This window comes from Barbatula barbatula (genome assembly GCF_947034865.1).
Source record: "Barbatula barbatula genome assembly, chromosome: 6".
Taxonomy (NCBI): domain Eukaryota; kingdom Metazoa; phylum Chordata; class Actinopteri; order Cypriniformes; family Nemacheilidae; genus Barbatula; species Barbatula barbatula.
This window is the reverse complement of record NC_136765.1, coordinates 18,631,382-18,653,596: the sequence shown is the minus strand read 5'-3', so window position 1 is coordinate 18,653,596 and position 22,215 is coordinate 18,631,382. Positions and strand designations below refer to the sequence as shown.

The 22,215-nt window shown below is 38.9% G+C and overlaps 3 protein-coding genes across 5 annotated transcripts; 1 reads left to right on the top strand and 2 right to left on the bottom strand.

Annotated features, from left to right (window-relative positions):
- The first annotated feature begins 207 nt into the window (after positions 1–207).
- slc16a12a (solute carrier family 16 member 12a) lies at positions 208–13,273 on the top strand. 2 transcript variants are annotated; one of them, XM_079458123.1, is made up of 9 exons: positions 421–525; positions 1,183–1,335; positions 6,643–6,808; positions 7,074–7,177; positions 7,880–8,023; positions 8,469–9,342; positions 9,843–10,102; positions 10,233–10,694; positions 13,138–13,273. In XM_079458123.1, exons 3-8 carry the CDS (start codon positions 6,651–6,653, stop codon positions 10,367–10,369), a joined length of 1,677 nt encoding a protein of 558 aa, XP_079314249.1. In that variant the 5' UTR covers positions 421–525; positions 1,183–1,335; positions 6,643–6,650; the 3' UTR covers positions 10,370–10,694; positions 13,138–13,273. The 2 variants fall into 2 exon arrangements, with proteins under 2 accessions (XP_079314248.1, XP_079314249.1); XM_079458122.1 differs by lacking the exon at positions 1,183–1,335 and having other exon boundaries at positions 208–525.
- Positions 11,224–13,138, bottom strand: LOC306895425 (uncharacterized protein; the record flags this gene model as incomplete). Its single annotated transcript, XM_079458646.1, has 3 exons — positions 12,508–13,138; positions 12,032–12,314; positions 11,224–11,883 (listed from the first exon to the last, which is right to left on the bottom strand). The coding sequence occupies exons 1-3, from the start codon at positions 12,777–12,779 to the stop codon at positions 11,224–11,226; spliced, it is 1,215 nt and encodes a 404-aa protein (XP_079314772.1). The 5' UTR covers positions 12,780–13,138.
- Positions 13,274–13,533: 260 nt separating the features above from the next.
- fas (Fas cell surface death receptor) lies at positions 13,534–17,758 on the bottom strand. Of its 2 annotated transcripts, none has more exons than XM_079458124.1 (8): positions 17,421–17,758; positions 16,943–17,051; positions 16,385–16,513; positions 16,088–16,205; positions 15,860–15,939; positions 15,560–15,687; positions 15,438–15,453; positions 13,534–15,366 (listed from the first exon to the last, which is right to left on the bottom strand). In XM_079458124.1, the coding sequence occupies exons 1-8, from the start codon at positions 17,457–17,459 to the stop codon at positions 15,071–15,073; spliced, it is 915 nt and encodes a 304-aa protein (XP_079314250.1). In that variant the 5' UTR covers positions 17,460–17,758; the 3' UTR covers positions 13,534–15,070. The 2 variants fall into 2 exon arrangements, with proteins under 2 accessions (XP_079314250.1, XP_079314251.1); XM_079458125.1 differs by lacking the exon at positions 17,421–17,758 and adding an exon at positions 17,187–17,267.
- Positions 17,759–22,215: the final 4,457 nt, after the last annotated feature.

The following is a 22,215-nucleotide window of genomic DNA, read 5'->3' as shown; positions in this document are numbered from 1 at the left end:
TTTACGAAAGGCATGCTCTTTTTTTTCTCAGGTTATCTTTCTTGTGTTCCGTAGTGTGTTAATATTCAGCTGTACATTTATTTGTCATGCCAATAAAAGCGTACCAAGGCAAACCTTTAAAAAAACAAAAGTGCAAAGAGCACCCATACCATCACGCAACCCCCTTTAACACACCTGGTAAAAGCTTTTGAAAAGCAAATGAACAGCACTGTACCCACCTTACCCCCTATAGGGCAATATGCACAAATCCAGCTCTTCGCCCTCATGGAAGTGATGGGTGAGAGGGGAAACATTTAGGAAAAAAACACTAGTTTAGTAGCTTCATTTACAAATGATGGTGTGTTTGAGAAAGTTTAAAGTTTGAAACGCGCTGGCTGACTGCAGTTTCCGCCCTGTTGCTGTGTCTCGCGCGCACGCCGCACAGTGATGCAAAAGCATGTGCGTCCAGAACACTTCAGCGCGGAGCAACTGTTGTTTTCAATGTCGTCTACTCTAGATGCACTACAACGAGAAATGCAATTCAGAGTAAGTAATTCATTTGCTTCTTTTTATTTCTTAAAACGTCTTGTCGTGTATTTTTAATGTTTTTATTTGGGAGAAATCGTAGGCAACTAGCTGCTTATTTATCTCGAGCAATGGATGCACTTCACGTGTTTACGCTTTGCATTTGTGCTTACACGTATGCGTGATTAACTTTCGCGTAAGTTTGTAGACTAAATACACATTATAAATTAGCAAATTAGCTTTTCCCTGCTGAAAACAATAAAATTTGAAATTCAAATGGATTTAATGGTTATTATGGAAATTGTATTAGTTTGGTTTTGTTGGTTGGTTATCTGGTGTATGGCAACCAACGGAACACCAATAAATCCTACTGGAATAAGGTCCAGGCCCATTACATAGACATTTGTATGTAATGGGAAACTGTTAATGGGTTATATAATAGTATTTATAAGTGGAATGTGTATTGTTTTTTTCTGGATGGTTCATTCTACACATGCTCCAGTCCTTGTTTTTCGTAACCATGTAGTGTGGAGCAATTTATATTTTGAACTGTTAATAATTTATTATTATTGTGAGTTATGTAAGTACAAGGACCCCACAAGACATGACTGCGACCATTTGTCAGTTTGTTTGTAATGTGTTAATGTGTATGAAAGCGAGCTTGTGTATGATTTGTAGGTAAACGCCACAAGACTTTCAACAAACCTACCTCATTACATTTAAGAGAGGTTTCTTCAGAGAAGCCACCTGTTGAGGCTTGAAGATTAAAAGGCGTCTATGAAGGAAAACAAAAACGTCTGACTGCTTTTGGCTTCTTGGACATAGATTGAGGCGAGTTCAGGAATCTGTATTATTCAAATCCATCACAAAGTAAATCTATGATTGGTCCACAATTTTGCAATAAGATAACTAGTTTGAAGTCATTTTTGGCCCTATCATGTGACACCCAAAAAGAATCTCAGATACTCTGAGTGTGTCTGCAACAGGATTGTCTCGGTCTTTGTTCTACAAGGACCCGACAAAACAACAGACCTATTTTAAATCTGTGCTGAGACAAATGAAGGGACTCTCTCTCTCTCTCTCTCTCACACACACACACAGCCAGAAATTATTTTCAAATCCTCTGGAGTGGTAAATAATATCTTAGTTGCATGCTATCCAAACAGTTACTTATGTTTAGGTTAACAGGTTGTTAATACTATGACTAACACAAGACAGGACTGAAGGACGATGCCACACAAAGAGGTGAAGTTAACTGGTGATTTTATTGCAAGGGGTAAACAGATGAACAGACTACAGGTAATAATCAAACAGGTAACATCCACAGGTGACTTCAAACAAACAGGTTACATCCACAGGTAGGTACTGAATATTAAGGAGAGTGGGATCCAGATTGTCACCACGTGCCATCCATGACTGTTCCTCTGGTCAATAACCCTCCCAGTCCACGAGGTACTCTAGGCGGCGGCTCATCCCTGGCGTCAGGATTTACAGAGGGAATAGAAACAGGGTTGTTATGTTATGAAATGAAGGAGATATTTTGTAATGAGGTGAGAGTTGAAGACTGTATGTGACTGGGTTGACCTGATACAGGATGGGGAATGGGCCGATGTATTGGCGAGTCTGCTTCTTGCAATGCTGCTGTAGGGGGAGGTCACGGGTGCACAGTGATCTCGGCTGGTATTGGGGAGTGGGTGAGCGTCGGATGTGTGCTTTTATCTTCTGCCTGCGGACAGCCTGCTGCAGGTGTTGGTGAGCTCCCATACCCTCTCGCTCTCGCAAAACCAATGGTCCACCGCTGGCACCTTGGAGGGTTTCCCTGACCAGGGGAACATGGGTGGTTGGTAGCCGAGTATGCACTGAAAGGGGGTGAATCTGGTTGGGGACTGACAGAGGGAGTTCTGTGCATACTCGGCCCAGGCGAGGAAACTGTTGCAGCCCTGTTGATTGTTGTGACTAGGATGCATGTGCACGTATCGGACAGGGGCAGATCTGTGAGAAAGGTTACTGCAATGTGAGACCATTGGCGATGAGGATTGGGTAGAGGCATGTGCTTTTCTTCAGGCATTCGCCGTGGAGTTTGAGATGGCACTGACTGAGCATCCGTGTACATAGTGGGAGATATCCTGAGACATCTTCGATCTCCAGTAACAGGTGGACGAGCGAAAGGGGTTTGCTGACTCCCTGGGTGTCCCGATGACGTAACGGATTGAGCCAAGTTGATGAGGGTAACACGGTGTTCCAGGAGTATGTAGGTTTTACCCCAGGACATCCCAGCGGAGCTTGGTTGTTACCTGCAGCAATCTCTTCAGCTATTTCCCACAGAATGGGTCTCAGGAAGACGGCTGAAGGGTGAATGGGATCCTGTCTGGCAGACGCAGGGTCGGAGTGGAACTGACGTGAGAGAACGTCTGCCTTGACTTTCTTAGTCCCTGGCTGGTAGGGTGAAGAGAATAGAAGAATTTTCAGGTGTGCGAGTTGAGAATCCGGTTGTTGATGCACGGTCTCATACCTCCGTCCTTTTTGCCTACGGAGAAGAAGCTCTTGCACCGGCATGTTGACAGCTATATAAACCAAGTTACACAAGCACAATGCCCTCTATTTAACCCATACACTTTCCAGTTTTAGAATAATAGTATTGCCCCTTCTGGTTATTATGGCCAAATCATTGATTTACACACATTTGTTGTCACCATTAATTTCAAGCCAATACATTCCACAGTTATGTTATACAATCATTATATACCACCAGAAATACACAATATGTTCATATAAATAGATTAGTCTATGTGGAAATAGATTTTGATAACATACAGTGTATCACAGACAACATAAGGCACATCTGTAATGTGTTTGCTTGTTTTACACTCTTTGGCCACCAGATGGTATTGTGAGCAAATGAAACCTTAAGATATTAACCATTTTGTGAACCACTTGGCTAAAAAGCTTCATGCGGCTTCATCTCGCCACCACTAACTATAGGTAACAACCCAAAAGGTAACATCCACAGGCGACTTCAAACAAACAGGCAACATCCACGGGTAGGTATATTAACAACAGGTAACATCTGGGGTTAAGTATAGAGAACGTTACAAATATACAATTAGACCTGACAAAGAATGTAACAACGTAACAGCTAGACCTGACAGGGAACGTAACAACTAAACCTGTCAGAGAATGTAACAACTATACAACTAGACCTGACAGAGAACGCAACAACTATACAACTAGAACTGACAGGCAATGTAACAAATAAAACAACTAGACCTGACAGAGAACGTAACAACTATAAAACTAGACCTGACAGAGAACGCAACAACTATACAACTAGACCTGACAGAGAACGCAACAACTATACAACTAGAACTGACAGAGAACGTAACAACTAAACCTGTCAGAGAATGTAACAACTATACAACTAGACCTGACAGAGAACGCAACAACTATACAACTAGAACTGACAGGCAATGTAACAAATAAAACAACTAGACCTGACAGAGAACGTAACAACTATAAAACTAGACCTGACAGAGAACGCAACAACTATACAACTAGACCTGACAGAGAACGCAACAACTATACAACTAGACCTGACAGGGAACGTAACAACTAAACCTGTCAGAGAATGTAACAACTATACAACTAGACCTGACAGAGAACGCAACAACTATACAACTAGAACTGACAGGCAATGTAACAAATAAAACAACTAGACCTGACAGAGAACGTAACAACTATAAAACTAGACCTGACAGAGAACGCAACAACTATACAACTAGACCTGACAGAGAACGCAACAACTATACAACTAGAACTGACAGGCAATGTAACAAATAAAACAACTAGACCTGACAGAGAACGTAACAACTATAAAACTAGACCTGACAGAGAACGCAACAACTATACAACTAGAACTGACAGGCAATGTAACAAATAAAACAACTAGACCTAACAGAGAACGTAACAACTATAAAACTAGACCTGACAGAGAACGCAACAACTATACAACTAGAACTGACAGGCAATGTAACAAATAAAACAACTAGACCTGACAGAGAACGTAACAACTATAAAACTAGACCTGACAGAGAACGCAACAACTATACAACTAGACCTGACAGAGAACGCAACAACTATACAACTAGAACTGACAGGCAATGTAACAAATAAAACAACTAGACCTGACAGAGAACGCAACAACTATACAACTAGAACTGACAGGCAATGTAACAAATAAAACAACTAGACCTGACAGAGAACGTAACAACTATAAAACTAGACCTGACAGAGAACGTAACAACTATAAAACTAGACCTGACAGAGAACGTAACAACTATAAAACTAGACCTGACAGAGAACGTAACAACTTTACAACTAGACCTGACAGAGAATGTAACAACTATAAAACTAGACCTGACAGAGAACGTAACAACTTTACAACTAGACCTGACAGAGAACGTAACAACTATAAAACTAGACCTGACAGAGAACGTAACAACTTTACAACTAGACCTGACAGAGAATGTAACAACTATAAAACTAGACCTGACAGAGAACGTAACAACTTTACAACTAGACCTGACAGAGAACGTAACAACTTTACAACTAGACCTGACAGAGAACGTAACAACTATACAACTAGACCTGACAGAGAACGTTACAACTTTACAACTAGACCTGACAGAGAACGTAACAACTTTACAACTAGACCTGACAGAGAACGTAACAACTATACAACTAGACCTGACAGAGAACGTAACAACTATACAACTAGACCTGACAGAGAACGTAACAACTATACAACTAGACCTGACAGAGAACGTAACAACTATAAAACTAGACCTGACAGAGAACGTAACAACTATACAACTAGACCTGACAGAGAACGTAACAACTTTACAACTAGACCTGACAGAGAACGTAACAACTTTACAACTAGACCTGACAGAGAACGTAACAACTTTACAACTAGACCTGACAGAGAACGTAACAACTTTACAACAAGACCTGACAGAGAACGTAACAACTTTACAACTAGACCTGACAGAGAACGTAACAACTATACAACTAGACCTGACAGAGAACGTAACAACTTTACAACTAGACCTGACAGAGAACGTAACAACTATAAAACTAGACCTGACAGAGAACGTAACAACTTTACAACTAGACCTGACAGAGAACGTAACAACTATAAAACTAGACCTGACAGAGAACGTAACAACTATACAACTAGACCTGACAGAGAACGTAACAACTTCACAACTAGACCTGACAGAGAACGTAACAACTTTACAACAAGACCTGACAGAGAACGTAACAACTATATAACTAGACCTGACAGAGAACGTAACAACTATACAACTAGACCTGACAGAGAACGTAACAACTATACAACTAGACCTGACAGAGAACGTAACAACTATAAAACTAGACCTGACAGAGAACGTAACAACTTTACATCTAGACCTGACAGAGAACGTAACAACTATAAAACTAGACCTGACAGAGAACGTAACAACTTTACAACTAGACCTGACAGAGAACGTAACAACTATAAAACTAGACCTGACAGAGAACGTAACAACTATACAACTAGACCTGACAGAGAACGTAACAACTATACAACTAGACCTGACAGAGAACGTAACAACTTTACAACTAGACCTGACAGAGAACGTAACAACTATACAACTAGACCTGACAGAGAACGTAACAACTTTACAACTAGATCTGTTAGAGACTACAACAAAAAACAAGAGTTATATAGTGTCCAGGGACTAAAGATCAGGTGCTGGTACAATCATGGTGTGAATGGGTGCAAAGGATTATGGGGAGTGTAGTCCATGAGTTTAAAAGTCCGGTAAAAGAGTGTAGTCCATGAGTTTAAAACGGGTGAAACTGGGGGAAGGCCCTGCGGCGGAGAGCTTCTTACAATGAAACCATATAAACGTGTTTTTATAAAAAGGACATTTTCTACTCTGTGTACACATTATTTGGCCATAATGACATATTCTATTTTGTGTTCACATTCTTTGGCCATTTACACATTACTAATGGCTTTCGATAAAGTTATGATTTGTTTGTTTTTGTGGGATTTTGAGGTGGAAATCTTACCTGTTTTTTTGTGAAAACAAGACCTTGTAATGGGTGAGGGAGTGAAGGACCAGAAGACAGAAAGGATGTCCAGCAAAAGTTTGGAGAAGAGTCAACATATCGAACGTTCTGCCATGGACGGTGGATGGGGCTGGATGATTGTGGCTGGTTGTTTCCTTACCACTGTTTGCACACGTGGGGTCACCAGGTTTGTGCATGACAGAACAGACTGTTATTTTTGCATACCTGTTCTGCAATCTCTTTGCATCATCTCTGTGTTCAGTAAGATAATGTTGTGAAACTAAGTGGAAATTACAATTTTGATGAATAGAATGGGCAATTTTTCATTTAACTTCTTTCTTTTATGAAGGCAGGATAAGTACCTTACAAAAACCCTTTTTGATTAATGCTAAAAACAGCGCTCAAAAGCAACAGTGCGCCTCAGAAGTGCATCTCAAATCTGTCCATTGCAGGTGTGTGTCCATCTTCTTTGTGGAGTTCCAGACATATTTTTCCAGAGATTATTCTGCAACTGCGTGGATCCACTCTCTCTTGGACTGCACTACAATGTTATGTGGTAAGACCCATATAAAAACAAACAGTATAAATACAGGTCTCTTAACAACACATCAGAGACTCTGAGATCTGAAATGAATCACTGTATTGATCTGAACAGAACGTTGTTGTCAGAAAGTTTGTGCTTACAGGTTCATAGTACATAGTCCACACTAAACCTCATTTTACATGTAGCCAGCGAGACACATTTTTATATTGTTATGGTTCGATTCAATTAAATTTTATTTATATAGCGCTTTTCACAATGTGCATTGTGAAAAAAAAGGGAAAATAAGAAAAAACGAAAAACACAAAAAAAGTAAAACACAGTACATGGGGTTTATATAACAAGTTAACTTATTCTAGTAATAAAATCTAATGCAGTCTCCCGGTGGTTTATATTGCATATTTTGCATTTAGTGAATGCTTGCCTGAAAAGATGTGTCTTTAATCTAGTTTTAAATTGGGCGAGTGTGTCTAATAGTGTCAGGAAGGCGATTCCGGAGTTTAGCTGCTACGTATGAGAAAGCTCGACCCCCATTTGGTGGATTTAGTTATTCTAGGTATTATCTAGGTGTTGGCTTTGATATGTGACATCCTTATTTTCCTCTTAAGCAGTAATCAGGTACAAAGTACCAAAGACTGTTGTCTGATTAATACAATAATAATTTAACTGCTAACTTCACTCATATTTTCCTTTCTCTATCCCTCTTTCTCTCTCTAGCTCCATTGGGTAGTTATATCGGGAACCGCCTCTCCTCCCGTATAGCTATCATAATTGGTGGGATGCTTTCCTCTGCCGGCCTGCTGCTCAGTTCATTTGCCACCAGCCTGGAGTTTCTTTACCTTACACTGGGTGTTGTCACAGGTTAGATACAGATGCAAACCTATGAATATATAAGTATATATATAAGTTCCTGTTTCAGTTTTCTAACATTACACAAAGGTTTAAACAAAACCAAATAAATTTTTTAAACAAAAACATTTAAGATTTAAAGGGCTTTTCACCCAAATATTTTATTCTGTCATCATTTACGCATTTTTATACAAAAATAAACAAAATTATTATACAATTAAATATAAAGTAATATAAATATAAATTGATTAAAATATAAATAGTTTTATTATTAGCCACTTGCCAGACCGATAAACAAAGTTAACTTCGGGCCAGGCGATGAAACTGTCAATAGAAATAAACTTGACCTTACATCTTCATACATACATTATATTATTTTGGGAATCTAATGTAGTCATTCATATACATTCATTTGCATCAAACCAGTGTACACTAACCCTTCTGATCCGTTGCATAGGTCTCGGATTTGCTCTCAGCTACACGCCCGCGATTGCCATGGTGGGTTCCTACTTCACCGAGAGGAAAACTCTAGCTTACGGAATCTCCATGTCGGGAAGTGGCATCGGAACTTTCATCCTGGCTCCTGTCGTACAACTCCTCATCGAGCGCTTTTCCTGGAGGGGGGCGCTGCTTATTTTAGGGGGATTGGTATCCCATTTGTGTGTCTGTGGAGCCCTCATGAGACCTCTGAGGGGCCAGAGTAGAAGAGAGAAGATTGTGAAACGAACAGATGCGAAACGCAATGCGCAGGATATTATTCAGTTAGAAGGAAAAACAGAGAAGGACACAGACGTAGAGTCTGCAAAGGATCTGCAAAAAGGTGGTAAAGAACGTTTGGTGATGGATGATACAGAAAAACACACCAGCGGAGAGCTGAAACAGAAGATCTCAGAACACGCAAAGATGAACGAACTGAACATAGACTCACATCTCACTGTCAGAGATTTTGTACAATCGGATGACCCGCATTCGCGCTGTTTGCTCATCAACCAGGAAAACGTAACAATCCCAGTAGTCAACTTTAACCAAACCGCTCTGGTACATTCAAAGGTGGCAAACAGAAAGATGTTGGACGAGCCCACGAACAGTATATGTTCCAAACTAAGAGATACAATATTGAGGGAAACTTCTTTCCTGTTGGTACCAGACTTTCTGCTGTTGTTGGTGTCCTTCTTGTTCCTTGCGTACGGTTGCAGTGTGCCGTTTGTTTATCTCGTGCCATATTCCCTGGGTGCAGGAGTCAGCCCCCAGCAAGCGCCATTACTTATGTCCATACTTGGTGTTTCAGGGATTGTGGGTACTATCACTTTCGGATGGATTGCGGACAGAAAGTTAGTATGAGTTTGTTGTGAAATCACTTTTCCCCTTTGTAAAATATATCAGAAATTTTTAAGATTACACAAGAAGTCAGTCATACCCATATAACTTAAGAGGCCTGTTGAGTAAAACATTCAGCACAAATGTGGCATTCCCTAATCAGCTTAAAGGGGCAGTTCACCCAAATATGACTTCCTTTCTTCTGTGGAATACAAAAATAGATATTTTGAGAAATGTTTCAGTGGTTTCGTGTCCGTACAATGGGTGTCATTGGGGGGCAGTGTTGTTTGGCTATCAACGTTTTCAAAATATCTTCTTTTGTGTTCTGCACAAGAAAGATAGTCATACAGCTTTGAAATGACATGTGGGTGAGTAATTATGAAAGACATTTTAGTTTTGCGTGAACTTTACCTTTAACATAACAGTAGGATCCTTAGATCCATCTGGTGTGCACACTTAATGTTAAAACGTAAAAGTCTATAATGTGTTTTAGCCAGATTTTATCTTTATGTAGGTGTTTGAGGTCATATCGGATGGTGAGCTACATGCTGGCTGTGGGGTCAGAGGGGCTCAGTTGCCTTTTCCTGCCTTTCCTGAGAAGTTTTGCCCTGCTGGTGCCATTTTCTCTCATCTATGGTTACTTTGATGGAGCTTACGTGGCACTGATCCCTGTGGTGACCTCTGACACTGTTAGCCCCACCCAACTGACTTCAGCACTGGGAGTGGTTTACTTTCTTCACGCCATCCCCTACCTCATCAGCCCACCTATTGGAGGTAAAGGGAACTGTTTTTATTAACATAAATACGCACTATTTACACCCATACACTCTCATTTACTTGTATAGATGCAGCACATGGAACATATTCATAGTATTTGATGGGATCTCTCATTTTTCTTCCTTAGGTTGGTTAGTGGATAAGACCGGGTCCTACACGATTACTTTCTTGCTCAGTGGAATCTCTCTGATCTGCAGTGCTATGATTTTGGGTGCTGTCAGATTGATCCTCCATTGCACTAGAGGTCGCTCTTGCTTAAACTGACACCAAATCAGGCTACACAACACATCTTCAACCATTAAGCATACAAAAACAGTCACTTTCAAGACACATCCAAGTAATTCTAAGAAAATGCCTCATGTCGGTTTGAGCTGTGAACAATTCAATCCTGTGTGTATATGTGCTGTGTATATAACAATCCTCTGTGTATATGTGCTGTTTTTATTAACCTTCAAAATTTTCACTCAACGTGTAACAGCTGTGAGAAGAGATGTGTTATACATAGAAAACAATGGTTTTAATTCAACGCAGCAAATCAAGTAAATATACTAAAGACTAATGTCATTTCTCATGGGTTCCTGCTATTACAGTTTTTCTCGATTGTTTACACACATTTTCTGAAAGCATGCCTCATACTCTCAGAACTCTACACACAAATCAAAAAACACAAACACAATGGGCAAAACCCCTCAATTCTCCTGCAAAATGAAACTTCACATTCAAAACAATGTTCTTTCTTCTCAAAATGGTATTTTGTTTTCAAATGACACACACAAACCATCATATGAAAACACATTTATATGAACCAGTTGAACACTGATGTGCTCTTTATAAAACACTATGATCTATGTAAAACACTTCTCCATTCATCATAATGACTTTGCTCTATATTTGGTTCAGTGTTACACTTACTACAGACAGTACATACATAAGTGTGTTGTAAAATATTTGTAGTATATACATACAGTATATAGTCAGAACACACAAATACACGATAACAAATATATTTTATTTTTCCAACAAAAACAACAGTGTACATCCTAACAGTGGTGTACCAATGTACAGTGGTGTACATACAAAACAACCGAAGAATTTATACAGTTACAGTAAAAAAAAAACTATGCTGGATCCTCTCTTCGGTTTCGGTCTGGCCACAGCACCTCATCTACATCACAGGCAATGTTTTCCCTGGCCAAGCAGCGGGGGAAATATCGCCTGGCATGGCGAGTCCAGCCATGAAGAGCATCAGCTGCTATATCTCCACATGCGTCTTCCATAGCTTGAAGAAGGGGTATACGTGTTTGTGGATTTCGGTCATACACTTTCCATCTCCAGGCAGAAAAAAATTCCTCAATAGGATTGAGGAATGGGGAATATGGAGGCAGATAAACAACTAAAAAGCGTGGGTGAGCAGTGAACCAGTTACGAACGAGAGCAGCCCGGTGGAAAGATACGTTGTCCCAAATGACAACGTACCTGAGCTGCTCTGGGCCGTCTATCTGATCTGGGGGAATGAGTGTGTTATGTAGAGTGTCCAGGAATGTGATCAGATGGGCAGTGTTGTAGGGGCCAAGGGTAGCATGGTGATGGATGACGCCGTTGTGGGTAATCGCTGCACACATTGTGATGTTCCCTCCGCGCTGGCCAGGGACTTCAACAATGGCACGCTGGCCGATGATATTCCTTCCCCTCTTTCGTCTTTTTGTGAGGTTGAATCCAACCTCATCAATGAAGATGAACTGGTGCTCCACTGCAGCCACCTCTAGCTCAAGGACTGTCTGAAACAGACATGACAATATCAGAAATAGACATGGAGTGGTCACTATAGTGAAGCACAATCATTATGATTACAATACTGAAATATGTAGGCTATAATTTACACAGTGTTGAGAGTATGCATCAATTGTGGGATTGTATAGGACTCACTTGCACATAGTTATATCGCAATTCTTTGACTCTTTCTGAATTGCGTTCAAATGGCACCCTGTAGACCTGCTTCATCCTCAGATTATTTCTGCGCAAGACACGGTCCAGTGTTGATAAGCTTACCCTATCAATATTTGGAAATATCTCATTGTTTTCAATAATTTTGCTTTGTATTTGCCGTAATGTTATGGCGTTATTTTCTAAGACCATGTTCACGACTGCAGTTTCCTGTTCAGGAGACAGAACACGTTCCCGACCACCTTGTGTAGGTAATCTTTCAGTTCTGCCAAACAAATAGTAAAATACTGTAAATACTGTGTAGGAATACAAAGTAGGAATACATTTCCCAAATATGTGAAAAATATTTTATTTTTATAGTCCTACAGAACAGTCCACAGACAATTCTGTACTACTGTACTCATTGAACACTGTATTGATTTGCAGTAATGCAATTTTCTATGGAGTATATTTCTTACCTATTCTCATTTCGGAAAGTCCGGATGATGGATGCTACAGTGTACCTGCTCAAATTTGGCTGTACCCTTTGCCCAGCCTCCCTCATTGTTAGACCATGGTTGACCACATGGTCAACCAAAGTGGCTCGAATCTCATTAGAGATTACGGTCCTTGGCCTTCCCCGTCCTCCTCGTCCTCCTCGTCCTCCCCGTCCTCCCCGTCCTCCTCGTCCTCCTCGTCCTCCTCCTCTCACTTCTCTGGCTCTGCGTCTGTTTCCATTGTTGGCATCCATTGCTCCAAAACAGAAGAGCTCACCTGTTGCCCTTTTATGCTAAAGCTCTGCTTGCTAATTGTAAAAATGTGTGACAGGTGTTTGCCCATGTGATGAGTGAGTGTGCATATTTGAATGGCAGTGTGTTCCTTGTGAAAACAAGAGATTTTTCTGCCTGAAAATTGTGCCAAACGCAGAGAATTGTGTGTAGTGTTTTGAAAAAAGTGTGTTTTAGATCTGCAATGTGAGTGTAAAGCAGGAATTGTGCTTGTAGTTTAGCAGAATTGGTTCAGGGGGTTGGTGAATGAGTTACATGTTGTGGTCATTGTGTCTCAAGTACCAATTTTTGTGTGTAAACAATCGAGAAAAACTGTAATAGGAAACGCTGTGAGGTAGATTCACTTCCTATTTTATTGCACATACCAAGAAGCCACACACAAACATCTCCACACATTTCAAACAGTACCATGTAATATCACCTTGAAAAAAGTTACATATTAAACTAATTTTAACACAATTTTTATCATGTGTAAAATATATTTTATATATTTATTTATTTTTAAAGCACTTATGGTATCGAGTGCCCTGGGCAAAATTGTAAGAATGTGTCAACATGGGATGGGGATCCTTCTTACAGCATGTTCTATCCACAGATTTGCATGTTTGTCCACATACATACATAACAACCACATCAACAAATAATTTGAGGATTTTAGTACAAAGAGATTATTTCCAAAATGAGATAACTCAAGTTTTAAAAGATTTTCAAAAATCATGTTTTTTATTGGGCATTCCAATAAATATAAATAAAACTGCAGTTGCTTTGATTCAAGTCATAATAAAATACAGCTAACTAACAAAATAAAAACATGATATCAAAAAAGGTTCAAACTGATCAAATTTTTTGAAACAAACTTTTTTTATGTCCCTGAAGAAATACACTCCTCCACATATTCACCTACAATATGCTGATGGTTTAAAGAATGGCAGGTCGCCTCAGCTTATTTTGGGGAGTTTTCTGCTGTATTTAAAGGTTATGTGTGTAATTTATAGCGGCATCTAGCACTGAGGTTCTGAATTGCAACCAACCGCTCACTCCACCCATACCCCTCCATTTCAACTTACTACGGGACTAAGAAAGGATTAGATGTGGTAACATTTTCGCTTCTTTCTCAAATGAGACAATGTATTTACGAAACGCGTTCAGTAGAGCAGATCGTCTGTTTAGAGCTACTGTAGAAACAACATGGCGACATGTCCATGCAAGGTGACCCGAGCTGTATGTAGACAGAAATAGCTCATTCTGAGGTAATTATGTAAGGTCTTTATACACCTCTGAACACAGTAATGTATATTATATTGCATTTCTTTCAATAGATCCTCCAAAAGCGTACACACTGGTCCTTTATTAGTATTGGGGTATAGACTGACAGGAAGGAACCGAGAGGTGTCATGATCGCAGTGGTGAGACACGGACAGAGGACCCAGGTGAAGACAGCGCGTAAGGGGTTAACAGAAGATTTTAATAATAAATACAAAACAAACACCCACGAGGCGGCAACATAACAAAACAGGGTAATATAATAAAATGACAAGCCAGGACTAAGACTAACTACACTTAAACAAGACTTAAATTAACTTTTGACATGAACTACAAATAACTATACAAGACTAACTAAACTAACACACCACAGGAACTCACCCAACAACCACAATGACCCAACACAGGAACTCACCCAACAACCACAATGAACCAATACAAGACAGAAGACACAAGGGCATTAAATAATAGACCAAATCACGAGGGTAACAGGTGTATGGGCATGATCAATAACGAGGAAACGAGACCGGAGAGAGCGTATGGCAACCCAAATCAACAATAATTGCCTCTCTCCCCATAAAACATGAGGTTTTGTCATGATCCTGCCACTAAACCAAGAGAAACATGACATGAGGAGAGGAACAAGATTGGGAATACACCTAAAGTCTTGCAACCTGTCATCCAACCTGATCTCACTGGAATTCTTAACTATTTTACGAGGTGGCTTTTTCGTATGAATTACATAAGAATATATAATATTTATAAGAATACTGGATACCCTAATCCCGCCCCTAACGTCACAGGCACTACGTACTGAAAGCAAATGTCAGCTAAAATGTATGAAGAAAACGCACAGATTCATACGAATTAGTCCAAATAAAAAATTAGCCACATTTTTGCAATGAGATTGTGCTGGGTCATTCCAGAACTATGCCATATACTGCTCTAGTTCTTATTTTGAGGTACTGTGTGTTTTATCTTTATGTTTTGACTAAGCTGTAGCCTGTTCTCTTTGAACAGTTTGTCTGATCTGATCTGCTATACTTTTGGCATTCAGCTCCAGAAGCTTTGTTATGAGAGTTGGGTAGGCTTCTTTCAAACCCTGAGCCTGAGACCAATCCACCAGAAGTCTGTAGGTCTGTTCCTTCACATCTTTTGGGTGGTTTAACTCATGTTGTTCAATATCAGGATTAGACATTCCAGTGCGACGGGCAACATCTTTCATCAATTTTGGTGGCAGAATGGAAGCAATTTCTTGCAGGTAAGGATTCAGGTCAACATCTAAATCTAGAAGACGATAACACTGATTTAGGCTCCTTATGATTTATATAATTTTAACTGCTAAGATTTAAACATACCTTTAGGGAGTAGTTCCTACACGGGGAAAAAAATTCATACATTTGTTAATGTGGATTATGAACATATGAACTGCTTGCATCGTCACTAGAATGTGATTGAAGCTCATAACAGGAGAATTTACCTGGAACTTTGGATCATCATCCACATCATCCACCGGTATTTTCTGTTTTTGTTTTTTGTACAGAACAAACACTATCAAACCCACAATGAAGAGAATGAGTACCACCACAACGATAGCTACAACAGCTCCTGAAACATAGCAACCATAGTATTTTGTTGCTGTATTGCATAAATACTACAGTATATATTCAGTTGTTGCTTGTACTGTATGCACGAAACCGCACTTGGGTGAATTAACATGTACTGCAATATGATATAAACCGGTCATTGGCTATGTTTGCATCTTGTATATGTACTGTACCATAAGACTGTTTGGCACCATTGCACACTGTGTTGTTGGTAAATGTACATGGTATTTTCACACCTCCTTGTTCCTCACACCTGTTGGATAAACGAGAAGCAAACAGAGAAAAGACTGCATGACTGTTTAATATCCATATCCACACACCCTTTATTTTTAGTTTTACTGAAAACCCTATTCCTAACACTGTATCCTTCAGTTATCCTTATATATACACATACTACGTACGCATCACAGGGTTGACAGATCCTGCACAGGTGACCTTTGTCGCAGTAATAATTCTCCTGACATCCGCAGACAGTATCAGAATACTTCGAACACTGATCCTTTACCTCCATTTTGGTTGCTGGAATGAAGTACAAATTGCGAAAGCACAAATTCATGCTCAATTGTTTATTTCTGCATACTTATCGTATCTACTTTGAAAAGTTACTATAGTTTAGATATACATTAAAATCACGTTTACATCCGGTAAATGAACAGGTAAAAAGGAAGAATTAAAACAGCTGTGATGTTGAAACCTACCCTCAGAATGACAGTCTGTACAGATCCGACAATTGGGGTCATTGTTTGGGTGCGTCGAAAAGAAGCCAGACTGGCAGAGTTCACACTGTTTACCACTGCTGTCTGGGCAGTGAGATATAAGCCGGTAGCCTGGAAAACACACACCCTTGAAAATGTCAAATGTGTTTTATAATAAAAAATATAACGATATAAAAATATAATAAAGAAATGTCTCATAACCATGGGTTTTGGCAGAATGACACCATTTGTGTACCATTGTTCAACTAGAAATATTATTGTATCACAATTACTGCAGTAAAACTATTTTCATAATTTAATTTTACATTTATTTTTGTAAAGACTTCTTTTGTCAAATTAATCATAAGCCTACTAAAATTCCATAAAATAGCTATTAAGTATATTATAATATTCATAACACATTTGTAAATATTCCATAGACATTATTTAATCATGTTGTCAAAGTACTAGAAATGACTCACAAGTAGCCTATTCAGATTCAAACCCTCACAAAATGCAACAATTACAATATAAAAGAGTGAACAAAACACCGGATCTAACCGCTGGGACACAGGCAGCAGGTTTTCCCATCATGCTGGTATGTGCCGTCCTGACACTCCCCGCGTCTTCTGCGCATTCGCCTGCCCTCCGCCAAACCTAAAAACAGCGTCTGAAATCAACAAAAACACGCATAAAACAGACCGATAATATCACATTAATGCGAATTTCCCATTTAAACGGTTGTATTAACCACATGTATTTACAAGCAGACCGATCACAAACATAAATCGAAAGTGAAACTCACTCATATTCGAAACCAGTCTGTTTAAAACGTTAACGTTTAATTTAACGCATTGCTAAACACATTACACTGGAATACAATGTAATAAAAATGTAAAAAGTCCATAAAAGAGTTTTCGAAATCTGTGTTTTGTATTATTCTGGTCACGGTCGATTGGTATAAACTAGCAACCCCAGTGAGTTATTTTACTGATAGTTTTCCTCATAAAAGAAGGTAATGTTTTACTGATTTACTCACCAGACAGGAGAAGATAACGACGAGTTTGTAAAAACACATGTTTCAGGAGCATGAGCAGCCTTCAACGCTCGATCTCGCGCCGTGTGGTCATGTGATTGAAATCCGTGCTGTCACCTATTTGAATGGAGTATGGTGGGACAGACAACAGCAACTATATTTGCACAAAATTATAAGTTATAAATTATAGCTAAATATATTAGCACATTGTGTACACGGATTACTACGTTGACCACATTTATTTCGTCTGGAGAGTAATGATCTATGAGTATTCAAATATGTCCGCAAACTCGTTAAAATGTTAAAACATGGCGATTAATTTACGCATCCATTCTTCCTATGGAGGTCTATTTGAGTGTCGTAACTCGTCACGTCGTTACTTGCGTAATGTACGGATTGTGACGCTACTGTAGGCTTGAGGAAGTGGTTTAAAACATTACAAAAATCCCCTCTTCTCATGTGACATCAATAGGGGGCGCAAGTCAGCTCAGTCTCATCAAGTGATCCAGTGAGTTGTTTGTGGTCTTACTGGATATATTTATCGACCAAAACATATTAGTACAAGTATTACCTTTGTTTTTTGAGTTTTAATGGTTTCAGTATGAAAAATACTCACATCAACAGAAATCAAAGTTATAAGTCATTGTATAAAAATCTATTGTTAAATAAAATAAAATAAAACAAAACACCTTTTTAATGAAATGAGGGTGAATTAATGATGGCAGATTCTTTTTTTGGGGAGAGGTGCGTGGAGGTGGGGGTATTAACTGTACCAAAATGTCCTCACTCTTGTGTTTAAAAAACAAATTAAAACGCAGTGAAATCATTCAAGTTTACATTTATAATCGACATTTCTTAAATTAGTCACATTTAATAGACATTTCAGCGACAAAAAAGTTATGTGGCCTAAAACTTAACTTCCGGAAGACCTCCGCAAAGAATCTATGGCCCGTTTTCATAAACAAGGCCTAAGGCAGTAGTACTATGCCTTAGTTACTTAAGGCTATTTAAGTCACTTTTATTCAAATGCCTTAGAAAAAACATTACTGATGTGTCTCTTGAAACAACACAAGGCAATTTATTTTCAGTTCAGACAGCTCAAAATTCATTTAAGTCTGGGAATATACCCTTAAACCAGTCTGTGAAACCGGGGCTAAAACAGTTTTTAGTCATTTTGATTTAATTAAATACAATTAACATACAATATAATATTCATATAAATAATATAAATATAACTTAAAACTTAAAATAATTCATTATATTATAATCAAACACAGGCTGGAAGTTATGTGGGCCAGCTTGTGCGTCAAAATGTTGAAATCTTAAATATGCAACATGTGGTCACTGGTTCCGACTCTTTTAACCCTGTGTCCTTTGGCAGGTTGTAAGTGGTTGTTTTCTCTTCAAGCTGTGCATCTCTTTGTTTAGGCGTTGCCACAACGTTGCATTGTATAATTCAGAAACACATACACCCAGAAACGTAATGTTTACTGATTGTGAGAGGGTGAGATGGCCATTTCAGATCAACCCAATGCTGAACATCTATCAAGAAATTCAACTTTGAGATGTTGTGCTCAGACTCTTACATAACACTGTGGCCACATTTCTTCACACTTGACTCAGCTGTGTGACCCAGTTTCTCTCATTTTCTTATTGGTTGAGCCCCTCTTGTGTATTATGTGAAATTTCTGCTGTTACTGGCAGATGGCACCAGAGAACAACACACAGACACACTCCAACACATTTCATTTAGTTATGCAAATATTTTACATTCATGCACAATTATCCAAATAACATATTTATTTAGTTTTATATCAACAACAGAAATGTGTGAATGGTTCATATTAAAGGACGAAATATGCAATTACTGTAATCAACCAACGTTCTTCTCATACAGAATAACACGTCTGCACGCCATAAAGCTGAGCACATTCAGAGATTCCTCAGCCCTTTGCACGTGTAGCAAAACTGTACGGTAATATAAAAACCACAAGACCTACCTTCTCTCTCACCTCAGCCAGCTGTCACCGCTTTCTTTCGGTCCTTTTCAGCTGGCACACTGAAATAAAGAACTGTCAGATAAAGCTGTTTGTCTACGTGACGGGCCAAAAAAGAAATACCAAAAAAATAGAGTCTTGGGTCCAAGAATTCTGTGACCATTAGTCCTATTAATATCTATTTGAAGCTTAAAGACATTTTTTTACTACTTTCTCAAACACTTCGTAATATAAATCATAGTTCATTTAATTCCTGCCATGCTTGTTGTGTTTTCATAAAGTTCCCTATATCCATCAATTTGCACAGATGTTTTTTTGTGGCTTTAGAAAAAGTAAAGCTGGTAAAGTGGCACATAAGCGGTGATGTTGCTAGCATTATCCCCAAGTGTGTTTGTCATTGGGTATTAGAGTGCATGTTTGAATCATGATGTGTTAATGTGTCATGCCTACAAAGACGGAGAAGATTTCTGAGAGGTTTTGATAATCTGGGGTCGGCACTAAAGCCATTTTAAACCTCTTTATGACTGCCTTTGTGTGTGTATGAGATGTGTGACAGTAAGCCAGGTTCACCAAAAGGACACTCCTCGGTGCTGATATGAGAAGTGTTGGTGACTGTTATCCGAGACCTGTCTTAATTTGGCTGTGACGGATGTTAGCCCGGTCTAGCATGGCCGACCGTCTCGAGGGGGAAAACACGGCATAATCCTTTAATCCTTTCCCCTTGGGTTGCTCTTTAAAATGAAAGCGCATACGCACATTCACAGAATACAAATGTTAATACACTGCAAATTCTTGGCCTTTAGTGTCACATCAGGCAGACTTGTACAAGTGGGTCACCTGATAACCGTTGAGAAATGTAGGAGTGTTGAAATATTCTTTTAGAGACTCCAAAGAGTGCCACACAAACCAACTTTCTTTTGAAGAGATACAATACAAATGTAATACAAACTCAGTAATCATTTAGGCATCTCTTATATCATTCAATACCTGTATATGACTTTCTTCTATGGAGCACAAAAAGAAGATTTTGAAGAATGTCTGTTTGTTTGTGTCCATACTATAGAAGTTAATGGGGATTGATATTGCTTGGTTACCAATGTTCTTTAAAATAGCCTTTGTGCTCGGCAGAAGAATTGAAGATTTGGCATGACATGAGGGCGAGCAAATGACACAACTTTAATTTTTGGATGAGCTATACCTTCTACGAAAAGCAAAGCTATACTTGCTTTGGGGTAAACGTAGGCCACCCCTCTATTTCTCTTTGCGTTGCTCCTTTAAGAAATGCAGAACCTGCCACCCAAGCCATCTAATCCCCACTTCCTGTTTCATTCTGGGTCTAATCCAAACATAGCACATCTGTGCTCCAACATCAAGTTTTTAAGAGATTAGTTTTTTCTACTGCCCAATAGTGTAGAAAGGATTGTTAAGTTTAGTCGATAGCTTTCTAGTATGAGAACTAGAATCGCATATATACACACATAAACATACACATGAAGAGTTTATTTCCAAAAAGAGAAAACTAAGTTTTAAAAATCATGTTTTTTATTGGGTGTTAGGTTAGCTGCATTTCTTTTGTTATTAAATAAATCAACTGCAGTTTGATTGATTTTAATAGGAATGCACTCTCAAAAACATGATTTTTCTCATTTTCAAGATCTCATTTTGGAACTAAATTCTTCATATGTAGTTCACTAATATGTAAATTTGTCCTATGATGTGACGACCAAAATGTAGAAAAAAAAACAAATAATAAAGATAAATCTCTCCATTTTATATAAATATAAAACAATGTTTGTTTTCTACATTTTTGCTAGGTCACATCATACAACACATGTATGATTTATTCGTAAGCTACCGAACACGCATACACAGTTAAGTCAAATAACTGTAAAAAGCTGCTCTCGAAATGAGATGTGCACGAGACCTTCACACAAGGCACAACGGTTGCTAGATTGTCATTGCATTGCATCAGCGGGAAGTTTTAAGATGTAAACCAGAGGCGCATCTGTTTAGGGTGACTGAACCTCTGATCAAACAGAAACTGTGCTTGCCGACAGAGGACGAAAAGCACCTCATTGGTCATCCAGGATTCGTTTCTATGACTCCCCGACGAGCAACCAATTACAGTGAAGCGGAACGGTTTCAGTATCCATCATTAGTGGGTGTAAGTTTAGTTTGATGTTTTTATCGACACCAAGGGAGACATATAGCAGAGTATGAAGAGAGCTTTAGAAAAATCAAAAGGAGAAAATGAGGGGTAGAAAGAGAAACATTACATATATAATGTATTTGTTATGACATTAGAGAGGCTAATATTAATCTTGTGACTGTAGTAAAACCCCATATATGAAGAAACAGCATTACAGTTGGACAATTATGCCCATTATGCTCCACAGAAGCCAAGATTAACCATCAAGACTGTGTAGCTCTAATGGCTCAATTGTAACGACATTTTCCTGTAATAAAACAGAAGCCCTAAATAGCTGTAAATGTCAGATTCAAATCACTCAAGTGCTGTGCCTCATCCCAGCAATTTATAAGTGATCAATCATGAGTTGCCGTGTACGTATTATGATCCACCGCCACGGTCAAGCACAGCAAATGCACAGAAATCCGGTATAAACTGTAAAAAAAACACTCTCGCCATGCTCACAAGTATTCATCCAATGGTGCAAGTGCTTTGTATCATGCTTAAATATGTGAACCTGAATGTCCACAAACAAACAAGGAAAAAACACCCCAATTACAGCTTGAGATCTTAAAACTCTGTTTGCAAATAGATTTCAGACGGCCGTATAAGA